The following is a 15,758-nucleotide window of genomic DNA, read 5'->3' as shown; positions in this document are numbered from 1 at the left end:
GGTGTTCTCAGGGCCCTGGAGAACAAAATTTCCAATGGCCTCTGGTATCCACTGAAAGTTTTATTTCTTTAGGATTTTATCCCAACCAGTTGTTTAAAAACCAAGTAACACAGACCTGGGGAGTAGGGGTTGGGCACTGCACCTCCCTCCTTCTCCCCATGGACAGCAGTAGGAGAGAAGGAGGGGACAGGAGAGGTGGCTGAAGCGGGGCAGCAGCAGTAGTAATGGGGCGACGCTGTCACAAAGCTAGCTCCCTCCCTCCTCTCCCAGGCCCTGGCTGGAGTCCCTATGGCTTGGGGTGGGAGGTGGGGAGAACCCACCCCAGGCCCTCCCCCACCCCTCCTCAGATAGCCTCCTTGGGGGCTCAACCCATTTCTTCTGCAGGAGACTGAGGCACAAGGAGAGGAGTAAGTGGGAGAGGAGGATGCAGGAGAGGCAGGGAGGTGGCACAAATGAAGGCAGAGGTGAGAGGCATGGGCGAGGCCCTGGGAGGCCCCTGGACGCTCCACCCCCATACCCACCCGGCGAGGAGCCTGGAAGCCACACCATCACGCAGCATTCCGGAGATGAGGTGGGGTTTAAGGCTGAGGGGCCTGGAGGCTGGCAGGAGATGGCCTCAGTCGAAGCCATGCCAGTCACTGTGCTCAGAGTCGTATTCTAGCTCAGCACCCACGCACTTGACACCATCCAGCAGCATGGGTGTGCCGTGGTGCCGGTCTGCAAGGCAGGCGAGAGGTCAGTATGCCAGGCTAGACCCTGGCTCCACCCACTCCAAGGGGACCCCTCCACCTTCCCTCCCAGCTCTGCTAGGGGGTAGAGGGAAAGACACCTGTCAAGGAGGTTGGGAACCCTGGGCCAGGGCAAGGATCCCTTTTTCAGATGGTGATCTGGGAGGAGGGCAGAAACCCCTTGTGGCCAACCTGGTGCCTCCCTGCTCTAGCCAGACCTGTGCCTCATGCTCTCACCCATGACGCGGGCTTGCACCATGACACGCACACAGGTCCCGGTGCCACCTTCACAGGCTAGCAGCATCTCCTCCTTGAGGACACCCTCCTTGTGTGCCGAGTATTCACACTTGATGCTGTAACCTGCCCAGGGACAGCCCACAGCAATCAGCACCTGCATGGCCTCCTGCCCCGGCCCCTGCCCCCCAGCACTCACGGGCCCCACTCACCACCAAGACTGGCCTCCTTCTCCAAAGGAGCAAGGATGGCTCAGGAGGCACACAGGCCTCAGAAACTTCCCATTCTCCAGTGACCTGTACATGCCTCTGGCCTAAGAGTCGCCATTATGGCTCCAAGAGTCAAACTCAGGCTTCCAGAAGGGCCTGCTGATTCCCCAAAAAGGCAGGCAGGGAGTGGGGGTGATGGGGAAAGGTGGGGGGCAAGGCAGGTCTTGAGCAAATCAGGCAGAAGGAGGCAAAGGCCTGAGGGGACTCACTCAATCCACTTAAGGGCAAAGTCATGAGGAAGTGAGGGAACATGAAACCTAAGCTGGGCTTCAGCTCACGGTGAAACGGACACCCTAGCATCTGCCAGGCTGTGGGGGGAAGTGGGAGAGGGCCTGAAGCGGGCAGGGTAGGAAGAAGCAGCCTGAATCCCAAAGCCTGGGACTGGCAGGTGCTAGGAAGTAGCTGCCCAGAGTTCCTTCTTGAGCCTCTGGCAGGTTTTTCTCCAGGGGCAGGTGAGAGGGAGGGCGGGAGGCACACAGCCAGTTCCTCAGTGGCTCCCATCATCCCACAGAGGTATCTATCAGGCGATGGGCAGACACAGGCCAACAGTATGAGCCCATGGACTTCTGTCCAGGGAGTGAGGCCTGGGGCATGGGACCTGCCAAGCTGCCACTCTGCAAGCCCATTAAGAGGCATCATGACCCCTGATTGCTGAGCAGCCTGTCCACCCAGATCGGGGGAAGGGAGTACCCATGTTCTCACTCCCACACACACCCAGACCCTGATGGAAGAGGGCAGTCCTCCAGCACTCCGAGCAGGGGACGCACCTTCTGGGATGGGCATGATGCTGAGGAGCTTGAGGTGCAGGCTGGGGACAGGTGCCTCTCGGATGTCCTTGCTCAGCCTGTGCACTGGCGGCAGAGTGAAGGTAATCTCATACCTGTGCAGGATCTTCAGGAAGCCAACCTGCAGCAGGAAGGGTGGGGGAAGGAGGCACCTTCACTTATAGCCTCCCCCAGGAGCAGCCCAGGTCATGCCACCTAGGATTCTGTGGGCTCCTGCAGCTGCTTCCTCAGGGATCCCTAGGGAGCCTAACTCCCACCACTACTCCAGGTGGTCCACACCCCCAGCTTGGTAGTTCCCGGCCCTTCCCCTCAGGACCTCATCCCCACAGCTCAGCGAGCACACCCCTCAGCAGCTGTCTCAAGGGCCTCGCAGCTCCTCAGTGCCCATTTTATACGCGAGGAAATAGAAGCTAGGAAATGACTGGCTGGAGGCCAGGATAAAGTTCCCCATAGACCTCTTGGCCACTTCGGCCACATGTGGCACACAGCAAGGCACCAACCACTGCCCACAGGGAGATGCAAAGTCCCGTGACACAGGACGTCCACCATCTACCACTACTGAGACCTGCTCAGAGCCAAGAGCCTAGGGTCAGGGACACTGGTCCTCTAGTCACTCACGTGGAGATCAACGGTAGCACAGAATGAAGAATGAGACAGAAGACACTAGACCAGCTGTGTCAGTCCAGAGCTGGCCCACAGCCTGGCACCAGCCATTAAACCCAGGCTTTGCCTGCCTGGCTGGCACCTGCACATGGATGCCTGCCTGCCCAGTGCCACCTGCTGCTTACTGTGCCCAGTGGCCCCGACTCGGCACAAGCCACAAGCAATTTTTGTTGTTCATATGCAATGCTTGGCAACCAATGCCCTGAGACTGGTGCCATCCTTGGAAACTCCAGTCGTCTGAAGGGTCACAAGCCGGATTGGCTGTGAGTAGGTAGGCTGACCGAGTGCCAGTCCAGGAGGCACAGGGGTGCATGCTGTACCCACGGCTCACATGAGCACATACTCTCCTGCTCACGGTTTCAGGGGCTGGACCGCCCTGTCCCTGGGGGTCAGTTGGGACATGCTGCATGGAGCATTTAGCTTTTCAACGGGAGCAGCCTGACGTCACTGCATAAAAAGGCTCAACCCATGTGGCTCCCACACTCTGCACGTGGAGGGCACACCTCTCAAGAGGGCTTTCTGGCTGTACCTGCCATCAGTGACGCTGTAACCCAGCTGCACCCCTTACAGAATCTTCCAGGGGAAATACTGAGAGAAGTGCAAAACAATACTCATTACTGCTCTATTTAAAACAGTGAAAAATAGAAACAGCCATAACACCAGGAATAGGGAACCAACTAAATCAAGGATGATACGTATAACGGAATACCAGGCAATTGTAAAATCTCCTGGAAAATTATTTAGTGACACAGGCAGGAGACAGTTCACAAGAAAAGAAAGCAAAAAACAGCGTGTACACTGTTAGACCAGCTTTTTGTTTTTAGAAACAAAGCTTTAAAAAAAAGCTGGAATGACACACATCAAAATATTTACCATGGTTATTTCTGGATGGTATGATTGTGGGTACTTTTAAATTTCTCTATAGTTTTCTCTGTCTTCCAAATTTCCCCTAATAGACATGATTGGATTTTGCAATGGGGGGTTTGGGGGGAGAAGGAGCTATTTTTTAAAGTTTTAGTTCACTCTGTTTATTCCCTTGGGGAAGTGGTCAGCTGTAGGAGAAAGAGCAAGGATTTCAGAGTTGGACAGAAATGGGTAAGAATCTGGGCCCTTCCTCAGGGTGGTCTCAATGCCACTCCCCTTCCCCCAGGGCACTCCTGCTCTACTCTGGAGCCCTAGCTCATTGTCCGACCTGAAGGCCTCACTTCAGCCCGTTTCCCCGCAATCCATCCCCTGCAGAGACTGGCCCCTGCCCCTCCCAAGTGAATGTGGGCTCTGACAATGTCCCAGCAGTTGGAGGAGCCATACTGGAGGGTGTGTGAGGTGTGACTGCTAGGAGAGGTGGGGGCTCCACCAGCAGAAAACATGGGGGTGATAAAGAAATACTAGCGCAAAGAGCCTAAGTCAGCCAGAGGTTTACCAAAGAAGGGTAAATAAAGTCACATCTTCTTATCAGCACAATTAGCCTCACACCTGTGTGACAAACATACATTCTTCCATTTCATTCTTGCATAACTCTATGGGGTGGGAATTGTCTTCATTCAGAGAAGAGGCCTGGCCAAAGTCACAGAGCCAGAATAGCAAGCCTGGACCTAAACCCAGGCCTGTGGCCCCATAAGCCTTGACACCCACCTTCTGTTGCTGTTGTTGGGGTGATACCGATGATAACAGCGGCTCTGCTCACCTTGTTATAGGAATACTCTAAATGCACTCATCTCATTGCATTCTCACCACCTCCCGCTTTACAGACGGGAAACCAAGGCCCAGGGAGGGACAAAGATGTGCCTATGAAGCCAGCTTAGAAGAAATGGAACAGACAGGCCCAGTATGCCAGGCAGGGCTGGGGAAGAGGTGGAGAGAGTAAGGCTGAGGAGGGGGGAGGTGTGCCCGTACCTTGACTAGAAAGCTGCTGTCGCTCTCCTGGGTGACCATGACCACTGAGTCATGCAGCTTCTCATCAAAGTGGACGTGGCTCTGGGAGCCTTCTGCATCATGACCTGCTGCAAAGCGGATACTCCGGACTCTAGGCTTGTTGCCTAGGAAGAGAGTGGGAGAGGGCTCCAGGGGCTGCTGGCTTCCTCTACCCCCAGGAGACGACTCCCCCTTGTCACCTCCCCACCCCCTGTAACTGCCCTTGATGTCACGCAGCACCCACTGGCTGGGCTCCTTTCAGGGCTGGGCCACGTCCTACTGGACACTGGGGATCATGAGGCTTGAGGCCCCTCACCTGCCCCTACCTGCCCAGTCCTCCCACAAAAAATACCCACCCTGAGAATGGGTGTGGGCGGATTCAGGGATTGGCTAATATGACCCCTCACTTAGAGGGGATGAGGCTGACACCAGAGACAGGAAGACAGTCCTCCAGACTCTCGCCCCAGGCAGTGCAGGACTCAGTCCCAGGCCTCTGGGTACCCTGTCTGGTGCTCTCCTTCACACTGCCAAGCTCCCCATCTCTGGGACCTTCTCTTCCAGGTCTGTCAGTGCCTGAGGCCCCTGCCTGCTCCTCTGGATGATCCCAACCTGAGAGAGGAGGGGGGCAGGAACAGGAAACAGGAACGGGCTCTGTGGAATCTTCCTGGGTATAGGAGAAACAAAGAGGGCCAAAAACAACAACAAGCCAACCTAGGAGAGGCTGCCTCTCAACCTCATCACTGATCACTGGCAGGGAAGATGGAAGAACCTAGTGGAGCCTCCCAGACCCCACCCAGAGACACCCTTCCTTCCTCTGCTTCACTCTCCAAAAAGCCCTGAGCTGTCCCCGGCTGAGTTGGGTCCTCCAAGGCCAGGAGGCAGAGAGTTGAGACAGGCAGAGTAGTGGGAGGTGGGTTGAGGATCTGGGTTGGGGGAGGCCTGTCTTGCCAAGAGCATGACCCCAGACCTCTCTGGCCCCCACAGCCCCTAGGTCTCCCAAGAGCCCTGCCTAGAGTCCTGCTGGTGGGATAGCCTGGGCCAGCCTGGGCCTGGGTTCTTGGACACTCAGTGGAGGCCTGAGGGGGCCAGCCTAGTACTTCCACATTCCCTGCTGAGCCTCCAGACCTGACCTGCAAATCTTATCAGGCCTCCTTTGCCTAAATCCCTCTATGAGCCCTTCTGGAATCTGAACAAAACCCAAATTCCCTTCCACTGCTTGCTATGGCCATACTCACCTCGTCAGCCTCAGTGCTCAGCCCAAGCCCCTGGGGACCCCTAAACCCTGCAGTGAAACAGGAAGCCTGGAACACGGGGACACAAGGGCACACACTTCCATAGACCAGCACACCAAGGAGCCAGCAAGGGTCCCAGGTTCCCTGCTAGGGCTTCGGTGAACCCCAGAACCTGGCACAAACACTGGTATAATTACTGATGTAATGTAACTCATACTCACATTCAGACACACACACACACACACACACACACACAGCCAATGCAGGCCTCACATGCCACAATGCCCCCTCCCACCAGGGCCTGCTGGAAGACTGGAGCAAACGCCGCCAGGCCAGGAAGGCACTCACCCTTGTTGGCTGCAGCCATGGACGCCCTCCCTGCCACAGGGTGAGACACTCAGCTCCTGCCAGACACTGCCACTCAAGCTCAGCAGCCTCCCATGCTCCAGGGACACGAGCAGGAGCCTGAAGGATGGGGAGTGGGGAGGGCCGGAGTTAGGGCCACACATGTGCCCACAGCTGGGGGAGAGCAGAGATCTCCCTTTAAGAAACGCTCCCTGCTCTCAGCAGCCCAAGTGGTGCCTGCAGCATCTAGCACAGGGGGTTTCTGCCCCTACTCCCTACATTCACCAAGAGCCCTCACTCCTGCCTGACACCCTACTGACCCAGGGGCCAGCCAGCATGTGCTGAGCTGCAGCTTCTGGGTGCCAAAGTGCCAGCACAGGATTCTTGTGCCCAGCACACATGAGGCTGGTGGGAAGGGCAGCCTGGAAAGGAGGAGGGCATCATTGGCACTTTCTAGGGGCCATTTCTGGCGCTGGTGACCCCAAGGGCTGTACCCTCCTGTAGCCAGAGGCCACATTATTCAGGTCACACGCCCACTACAGCTGGGTCTAGGTCAGAGCCAACAGAATGCTTGGAGGGGAGCAAGAACGGGGGCCCAAAGAAGACAAACATGTCCGTGGAGCTTTCCCTCCTTTGATCAGTCAGAGCCCCTTGGAGGGGCTGCCCCCATCACAACCCACCATTCAGACTCTGGCCTGATTCGAGGGGCTGGCCTCCCAGTTCAGCTCCCCAAGGGCAGCCTCAGGGCAGGGGCAGTAGGAGGTGCCCCCAGGAAGCCTGTGTGAGCTGCTGATGGGCTGAGCTGGGCCCATCTAAGCATCAAAAAGAATAATGACTGCAATTGACAGAAACAGATGGAATACATAAAATTGGAGCATTCACAGAGATAACAAAAAAAGAAGAGAGAAAGCAAAACAAACAAACCCAAACCCTCATTTGTCACCACGGCCTGCTGGTAGCAATGCCCTAACTCTTTACTCTGAAAATTAGCAACAAAGAGTAATAATTCAGCCTGTCTCTTGGCCTTTCTGGTAGCCAAATTGCCCTGGTGGGTAAAGGAAAGCTCTTCTTTACAGAAGGATTCTCACTATTAAATAACAAAGGAATGACCAAATGCTAAGTAATTCTGCAACCTCCAAAGAAACAAATGCTGGAGGCAGTGAGTCAGTGGATGCTAAACCAGGAGGGGAAAGGGTGACCGAAGTGGATGCTTGCAGATACCCAAGAACCACTGACAGATGACCTGGGGTTCTTAAGGGGAATGACACAAGTTTGCAATGGGGAGATGTGACATCAGCCAGTCATGCACTGATCAATCTCCCCTCCATCAGTGGGCCAGCCTGACATTGATGCCTCCTGATGTGAAGCAGCATGAGGTCACAGCATCACCGATACGGGGGTCCTGCCCAAAATGTCTAACCTGGATCTAATTGAGCCCCTAGTTCCAACTTCCCACTTACTGAAAACACAGAGGTTAGTGGGACAAATTAAATGACTCCACAAGAAAGCAATGAGACAAACCTAGAAAGCAGGATATTCTATAGGACAACTGACCTGTTGTTTTTTCCCCCCAAACTGCAAGAAGCAAAAAAGAGTAGGTTGTTCTAGATAGGGAATAGGCAAACTACAGCCTGTGGGGCCGCCACCTGTTTTGTAAAGTTTTATTGGACACAGCCACACTCACTTGTTGTATGTTGTCTAAAACTGCTTTTGCATAAAGCAAAACTACCTTGAGTAGCTGTGACAGCGACCGCACAGCCTGCAAAGTCTAAAATTATTTCCTATCTGGCCCTTCACAGAAAAAGTTTGCCAACCGCTGTTCTAGATTAACACAGAGACCAAGAAGGCACGATACTCCGTGGGACAGCTGACCTGGTTTTTTCCACCAAATCGGTTACAAGAAGAAAAATAAATGGGGTAGGGGGTTTTTAACTTCCTATAAAAAAAGACATTTGGGGGATAATCGGGAGATGTGAATGGGGCTGGATCTTAGATGACATTAAGAAAAAGAGCTTGTTAGGTGAAATAATGGAACTTTATTATGTAGATAGTATGTCCTTATTTTTCAGAGATACGTAAGTATGTAGAGATGAGTGACCCGTGAATGACCTTGGCTAGTCCAGAGAATGAAGAGAAACTATGGGTGGCCTCATAGTCAGGGCTGGGCCTGTGGAGGACATGACCTTGAGGTCCCTCAGGTGCTGAGTAGCCAGGGGAGCAGGCCTCATCTCCCTCCCCATTTCCCAGTACAAGAGAAGCCCAACCAGGCCCAAGCCCAAGCCCCCTGGTAGGGAAGGAATGCAGGAGCAGCCCCAGGCCAGCACCCCCCCATTGGAGGCTAGTTCCCAGGCCCCAGCCCAGGCTGCAGGGAGGGGAACTATGCCCCCATTCATCTCTGGCCAGGGTCACTCTGGGATCAGCCCCAGAAGGGCAGACCTTTAGCCCTTGAATGCTCAGCTTGTCCCCAGGGAACCTGGCCTCTGGAGAGAGGCCTACCCCCAACCCACCCATTCTATCTGCCCCCACAAGCTGTGGACTCAGAGCATGTGAAAAACGGCCAAATGTAAGGCTACCAGGCCCTCTTCCTATCCCAGAGCCTGCTCCAGCCACACCTCTGCAGCCATGGAGGAATGACAGCCCAATGTCAACAAGGTCCACCCATCTCCCAGGATACTTAACCAGTGGCTGGTGAGCAAAGGCTCCTGGGGAGTCTTCACAAAACACTCTGACCCAGTACATGCAGGGCATCCCCTGTCTTCCCCCCAACCCACTGCCTGTTGCCTGCCTGCCTCCACTCAGGCCATCCCCCTGCCAGGAACAATCCTGTTCCCCATCCAGACCTTAGCCTGGGTCTCAGCCCCAGAGAACCTTTTTTAGGGTAGCACAATGCCACCCCACCCTGGCCCATCCCAGGATAGGTCTGAAAATCTTGAAAGGATCCCCTTTCTCACTTCTGGGATCATTTGATATCTATGTTCCCCACTTTACAAGCACAGTGACTGTGTTTTTGCCAAACCCTGTGTCCCCAGAACCCCAGTCCAGCACCTGGCAGGGAGCAGCTGTGTCCAGTTTGTATTTGTTAAATGAATAAAGGACCAAACTAAGGGGAGCCCAAGCATGGCCTTGGCTGGGCCCTCTAGGCAGACGTGGCCCGCCAAGGTCAGTGACTGTACCGGAGGTTCTCAGGAAGAGGAACTCCTCACCCTACTCTCTTAGCCAACCCCTGTCCTGGAGGGCACTCCCCTCCCCCATCTCACAGTGTGGACTCACACTGGGCATTCTTCTAGCCTTGCCACAATCAAGGGGGGGCCCATGCCCCCCTAGAGATGAAAGCCCACTGAAGGCAGGACCCATATCTCATGCACTGCCCAGAGCTCAGGACGGAGCAAGCACTTGGGCACTGCCTGTAACCCTCTGGCAGGGAGAACACAGAGAGGGGAGGCAAGTGACTTCAGGGGCCCAAAGGAAACTGGAAAAAGCAAGCCTTCTTTTGCAGCAGAGAGCCCTGCCAGTCACTCTCCCTGGGGAGCCACTCTTGTCCAAACATAATTCCTCCTCAGGAGCAGGAGGAGGGGGCATCGGTCCTCCTCCTGCTGCAACTGTGTCCACAGGGAACTGTGGCCCCCTGGCAACCCCAGGCCTCTTCCTGTGCCAGCCAAGTGCTGAGCATGGCCCAAGCCACACAGTTGCCTAGAGGCAGCAGGGACAAGGTGAGGAGCATGGGTCCAGAGCCCAGCAGTTCTGGCTCAAATTCAGGCTGCATGGGGAAGTTACTTCGCATCTCTATGTCTCAGCTTCCTCATCTGTAACACAGGAATAAACAATGGCCTCTTCCTCCAAGGGTTCAGTGCAGTTGATGCCTGAAAGCTCTGTGACAATGCTCCCCACTCCACCCCCACCTTTGCAAAAGCAAACCCCCAAAGGCCTCGTTTCTAAAGCAACAGCCATTTCAGGGCTGCTCTGGCGGAGACGCACTTCAGGCCAATCCTAAACAACCAGGAATGGCTCTCAGGGTGGGCCCCAGGGATTTCAGCCTTCTCAGAAAACAGCTCAAGTGTTGAGGGGCCTCCCTCCCCCTTCTCTTCTCCTGCTTCCCCCTCCCCCACTCCCAGGTCAGCCAGGTCCCCAGGGATTGCCAGAGAGCAGAATGCTTGGAGTCCGCTGTCCCCTACAACCAGAAGGACTCACAATGAAGCTGCGAAAAACATACATCCTGGGAAATGCTCTCACTCTGGCAAAAAAAAAAAAAAAAAAAGACACCCACCCCCTTAGAGGGGCTATCAACAAGTCAGGGGGCTACTACCATGGACAGTCACAGGATTGGGAGGGCTGGAAAGCTGGAACAAGAGCCTTGGGGGGCTTCTTTGGCTCTCAGCTACTCTCAGGGAAATTAGGGGAACCTGCTGTCTGGAGACAGAGAGCTGCCAGCTCAAGCCACTCTCAGCTTTAGCAAGAAAGGCTGCTTCGAGGTTATCCTACCCCGGATAGGCCTCAGCCAGCCCACTGGAGCCTCTGGCATGAGAAGCAGACCCAGGGACATGGCAAGTGGGCAGAGATGGACGGTTACACAGGAACCCAGAGTTCGCAGCCCCCTAGACTCCTGCCCACAGGGTGCTAGCTGCTACTCTAGGACGTTCCACACTGAGGCCCATGGCTCCAGGCCAGGGGGAAGCCAAAGACAGTTTGTCTATGGCAAAGTGGAGCTCCAGTGCCACCCTCTTGCTGCCCACCCCACAGCTGCACCCCCACACCACTTCTGTGCTCCAGAGGCAGCCCCCAAATCCCAGGCATCACAGGGCCAGCCCCAGCTTGTCCTCTGCTTTATGGCTGGGAGCATGCCCTCAACTTCTTGGGGCCACCTTTCTCATTCATTCCTCAATCTCCATTCTCAACCTGTTCAAGGATTTTCTGAGCCAAGAACTCCACAGCCTTCTACCCTCCTCGCCCCCTGCCCAGGGCTCAGTCCTGGCTTAAGGACTCAGTCCAGCAGAACATAGTCCAGCCTCTCATTAAAGGTCAAGTTTGTAAAAAGAGTGCCCACGGAGGCCACACTGACCTGCTGATTCCAGAACCTGACATAGGGCTGGGCACACCGTGGGGGCCTGCATACCTAGAACAAAGCTTAGAAAGGGAAGGCTGGAGGTCAGGTGTGGTTGTGGCAGTTTTACATGAACTCAGTCTGGATGTGACTCCATTTCCTCCTCCATCCAGCAGGCCAAAAGTGCAAGGATAAGTATGGGTGTTCTCTCTCTCACAAATGGGTAGAGCGGGGGTGAACTGGGTAAGGAACCCCCACCATCCTACACTCTCCTGTCTCCCCAAGAAGTGCTGCCCTCCCCTGCCCAGCATCCCTTCCTCACAATCCCCCCACAGCCCCAGCTGGAGGGTGGTTAGACCCCTGTAGCGTCTACCAGCCTGCCCCACCCAGGCCCTACCCTGGGCCTGTCACCTGGAGGCCCCAAGAAGTAGAGGCCAGGCTAGGTCTAGGGGGTTACTGCTGCCCCTGACCTTCTTCAGCTCCCCAGGCAGAGAAACGCCCTACCCCCACTTCTCAATGCCAAGATTCAAGAAGAAAGGCAACCTAAGGCCTCCCTTCTCAGTCCAGCAGGGCTCCTGCTCATCAACAGGAACACTAGCCCAGAACCTAAACAGAACCCCTCCTGCTGAGTGACAACAGGGAGGTGCTGACCAAGCCCCCAGAGGCACCAGGGGCCCGGGTGTAGGACCCTGAATCCTCTCCCGCCTCCATCCCCGTGGGTGTGGCACCCCTATCCCCGACCCGTTCTCATCTTCTGGGGGGACAGATACGGCTGGACGTTTCTCCTCCCGTCACACCTATGCTGGACTTCGAGTCGGCGGCTGTGTCCCTCAGAGACAATCCTGTGCCCTCCCCACCCTCACCTCTGCTGACGCAGGAGTCTCGGGAGCCCGCACTCCCCGACATCACCGCCCTCCTCCTTGAGGGTGCCGAGGCACAGGACGCTCAGAGAGGCTACTTGTCCAAGGTCACACAGCAAAGCGGTGACAATAGAGGGGTGCTGCCGGCGCTGACCCCATTAAACCCCGCCCTCACTGTGTCACACGTGCCCACGACAGCGCGCCGCGCAAAATACCCCAGCTCCACCAGCTAACGGTCACCCGCAGCCCCAGGGCCTGACATCTCCCCACTTCAGGTACTAGGGAGCCCTCCTGGGCCGGGCCCCGACAGAGGAGCCCCCGCCCCAGCCCGTTGGGGTGTCAGGAATCGACTGCCTAGGACAGCGGCTAGGCCAGGAGGAACCCACAGCGAGCGGGGTGGAACCAGGAGGTGGCCGGAAGAGGAGCAGTCTCACCGTGCAGGGCGCACTGCGGGGCCGTGACGGACGACCGCGGCGGCAGCTGTGGCGGTCGCAGCGGCAGCGGGGGCTGGACGCAGAGCACGAGGAGAGACCCCCGCGCCGCCGCCGCCGCCCGCCTCATGGCCACGCCCCCGCCTCCACCCATTGGTCGACCGAGGGGGTGGGGCGAGGACGCCTCGACCAATAAGCGAGCGCCAGAGAACATCCAACAGGCGTTGCGCCACTGCGTCACGTGCAAGGGGCCCTGCGGCTGCGCTATGCGAGCCCACGCCTACCCAGGGCTGTGTGAGTTCTCGCGAGGAAGGCGGGCAGGGTGTCCGAAGTGGCCAGGGGCCAGCATGGGGCAGAAGGTAGAGAGGGAAGGACGAGCGCGTCGAATAGGTCCCGCCCGCGTCCCTCCTTCGGCTGTGGCGCACCTCCTGCCTCAGCCTCAACTTGGAAAAGGCCTCCCTGGGCTCTGTCCCCTCGAGCGGCCGTCAGGCGGGACTCAGGGCTAGGTCGGGCACCTGAAGGTTGCCTTTCTCCCTAGGCTTCCAAGCCTACGTCGGCAATCGATACGGGCACCGCTAGGTCCTGTCAGGAGCTGAAGAACCCTCCATCCTTCCCGCTCTGCAACCCCCGGGTTTCGGCCTCTTCCCCCTCCACCCCGTGCCCCTGCCTCGGCGAAGCTCTCCCGCGTGGACCTGAGACTCGTCCTGGGAGCCCGGTCGGCCGGGATAAGCATCAGAACAAAGGCGGCACGCGGGGTGGGGGGTTGAGAGAATCTGTGCTGGTGCCCGCGGGGACGGCAGCCTCTGCTCCCGGTCTCCATGGAGGCGGTCGCCATGGCAGCGGGATGCGCCTAGCTCAACGCCGCGGGGTGGGATGTGCGCGCAGGCACAGAGCATGGGAGCGAGAGGCTTGACCCTCAGGTCTTTAGAAGTGCTAGCCGCGGCTCCGCCTGCAGGTCCTTGAACAACACACCCCCACCCCCGCATTTCGCTGCACCTACGGTGTCCAAGAGGAGCTGTCCGGAGCACGCGGCTGCCTCCTACCACCGTAACTAGGGGAGAGAGGGCGTGGCGTGGCTAGGACCAGCTTTCTTTCAGGAGGACCGGGGTCGCTGCCTTTGGGGAGCCCCCAAGGCTCCTACCCTCCGCTGGCTCCCTGTGGCCCCTAACCTATCTCCTGGTCTGTGGTCTGCACGCTGTTGGCAAATTATGTCTTCCTGAGCTGTTGTTCCCATTGCGTCTTCCCCTGCTCCAACGCGCTCCGTGCCCTGGGCCTGTCTCCAGCAGAGCTTTACAAACTTCTTAGCAGTATTTTGGGTGATTCGTGCGCACTCTGGCGTTTTGAGATGCTGCCCTCCAGCGCGGGCATTAGAGTTCCACATTCTGACCCCAGCCCATCCACTCCTGCCCGGATGCTTTCTTACCACCCAACTACACCATTCCATGCGCCTCACTATGGCTCCCCCCAGTTGTATTCCCATATCTATTCTATTCTTCAAGGTCTAAAGTTGGCAGATAGTGGGCCCAAAGCAGGTTGCTGATGTACTTTGTTTAGCCCACATAAGTCTTTTTAAAATTCTAATTCTTCTTCCTTCTCTTCTTCCTCTTCCACCTCTTCCTCTTCCTCCTCTTCCTCTTATTTCCTCTTTTGAAATATCAGAAGATCTAACAACATGGACTCACATTTCACCCTGGCACCAGAGGCTGGCACATTAATTTGCCATAGTCCCCACCAATCCCTATTTGTGGGCTTTTTCAAACACACGGACTAGCTGCTAACTGTGCACTGCGTGGGGCTATTTCCTAATTGTCAACTCCTTTCAACAAATATTTACTAAGTGTATATGATGAACAAGTTACTGTACTAGGCCCTGGAGTTAAAGACACTCGCAGTTTAGGGTGGGAGGTACACCACACAGAAAGAACTGTGGTCCCCTGTCCCTGCCAAACACTCCTTGCACTCCCAGGTGCTGGGCAATGTGGCTGAGTAGCCAACTGGGAAGACCTGCAATACAGAGCTGCCAATGCCTGGGGATACTACAGGCTCCCAGGGAAGGCCCCATGGCCACAGTAGGTGCCGATGGTTCTGGTGGAAAACCTCCAGGAGGAAATGAAGCTTTTTTTTTTTTTTTTTTGGTGAGTAAGATTGGCCCTGGGCTAATATCTGTTGCCAATCTTCCTCTTTTTTTTTTCCCACTCCCCAAAGCTCCCCAGTACGTAGTTGCATATCTTAGTTATAGGTTCTTTTATGTGGGACACCACCTCAGCAGGACTTGATGAGTCGTGCTAGGTCTGCACCCAGGATCTGAACTGGCAAACCGTGGGCCATGGAAGCAGAGCATGCGAACTTAACCACTCCACCACAGGGCTGGCCCCCTGGGAAATTAAACTCTTCATACCAGGAAGAAGTCAGAGTAAAAGGTACATGGCTGCCCCATCACAGCCCAATGGGCCTGTGTACCAAGAAGAGGGTGTGCCAACATCAGAGTGGTCCCCAGGCCCTGGGACTTCCTGAGCAAAAGGCCTTCCCAGAGCTAGATGGCTGTTTGAGGGAATCCCCAGGCTCCTTGGAGAGGAGGCCAGTCTGGGGAGGAATTCGCAACTCCAGTTTAGGAAAACAGATTGAGCACATGTAAAACATTCACTCCTGCTCCAAACACATGGCATTCCTGACTCTATTCTTTTTAATAAAAATTAAATGACTGTAAACTCATTGGAGAACTGCTTGGCAGTATCTAATAAAGCTGATAAATGCCAACCCTATGACCCAGCAATTCCACCTTAGTTATACACCAAAAGACACAGGTGTATATTCATTGCAGCACCATTTGTCGTAGACCCAAACTTGGAATAACCAAAGTGCCCATCAATGATAGAATGAATAAATAAAGTGCACGATATTCATACAGTGGCATATTATACAGCAATGCCAAAGAACAGCCTACTGAATACATGCATCAATATGGATGATTCTCACAGACAATAATCAGCAAAAGAAGTCTGACACAAAAATAGTATATACTGTATTATACATTCTAGTACATGTCTTGGTAAACATGTATATATTGAAGAATGGAATTGCTGGAACATAGCTGTAGTGGCTTTATAGTGTGTCAACTTAGCTATGGTGAAAAATATTTCCCAGAATTTCCTTCTATCTATGTTTCCAGTTGGGGTGGGCCACAACAGACATTTTTGCATGAGATTTGGAGAGTGGAAGAAAAGCAGTGGCTATATTGGTTTTTACACCTGCAGGGTCTAGG

The 15,758-nt window shown here is 55.4% G+C and overlaps 1 protein-coding gene across 3 annotated transcripts; it reads right to left on the bottom strand.

The window, feature by feature from the left end:
- Positions 1-40: 40 nt before the first annotated feature.
- Positions 41-12,665, bottom strand: ADISSP (adipose secreted signaling protein). 3 transcript variants are annotated; one of them, XM_044748097.2, is made up of 7 exons: positions 12,500-12,648; positions 6,171-6,287; positions 5,092-5,199; positions 4,573-4,715; positions 1,999-2,137; positions 966-1,088; positions 41-717 (listed from the first exon to the last, which is right to left on the bottom strand). In XM_044748097.2, the coding sequence occupies exons 2-7, from the start codon at positions 6,187-6,189 to the stop codon at positions 617-619; spliced, it is 633 nt and encodes a 210-aa protein (XP_044604032.1). In that variant the 5' UTR covers positions 6,190-6,287; positions 12,500-12,648; the 3' UTR covers positions 41-616. The 3 variants fall into 3 exon arrangements, with proteins under 3 accessions (XP_044604032.1, XP_014722577.1, XP_044604031.1); XM_014867091.3 differs by lacking the exon at positions 5,092-5,199 and having other exon boundaries at positions 12,500-12,665; XM_044748096.2 differs by lacking the exons at positions 5,092-5,199; positions 6,171-6,287 and having other exon boundaries at positions 12,500-12,665.
- Between the last annotated feature and the right edge of the window lie 3,093 nt (positions 12,666-15,758).

Source organism: Equus asinus, chromosome 15, assembly GCF_041296235.1.
Source record: "Equus asinus isolate D_3611 breed Donkey chromosome 15, EquAss-T2T_v2, whole genome shotgun sequence".
NCBI classification, from domain to species: domain Eukaryota; kingdom Metazoa; phylum Chordata; class Mammalia; order Perissodactyla; family Equidae; genus Equus; species Equus asinus.
The sequence above is the reverse complement of the archived record's forward strand: the minus strand, read 5'-3'. Positions and strand labels throughout refer to the sequence as shown.

Bases quoted from the DNA above. Each gene is read 5' to 3' on its own strand.
- ADISSP (XM_044748096.2), bottom strand. From the start codon at position 12,650: ATGGGTGGAGGCGGGGGCGTGGCCATGAGGCGGGCGGCGGCGGCGGCG. The intron at 4,716-12,499 runs GTGAGACTGCTC...CTCTCTTCCTAG, and splicing joins CCCGCAGTGCGCCCTGCACG to GCAACAAGCCTAGAGTCCGG. The intron at 718-965 runs GTGAGAGCATGA...CCTGCCTTGCAG, and splicing joins GGTGCAAGCCCGCGTCATGG to ACCGGCACCACGGCACACCC.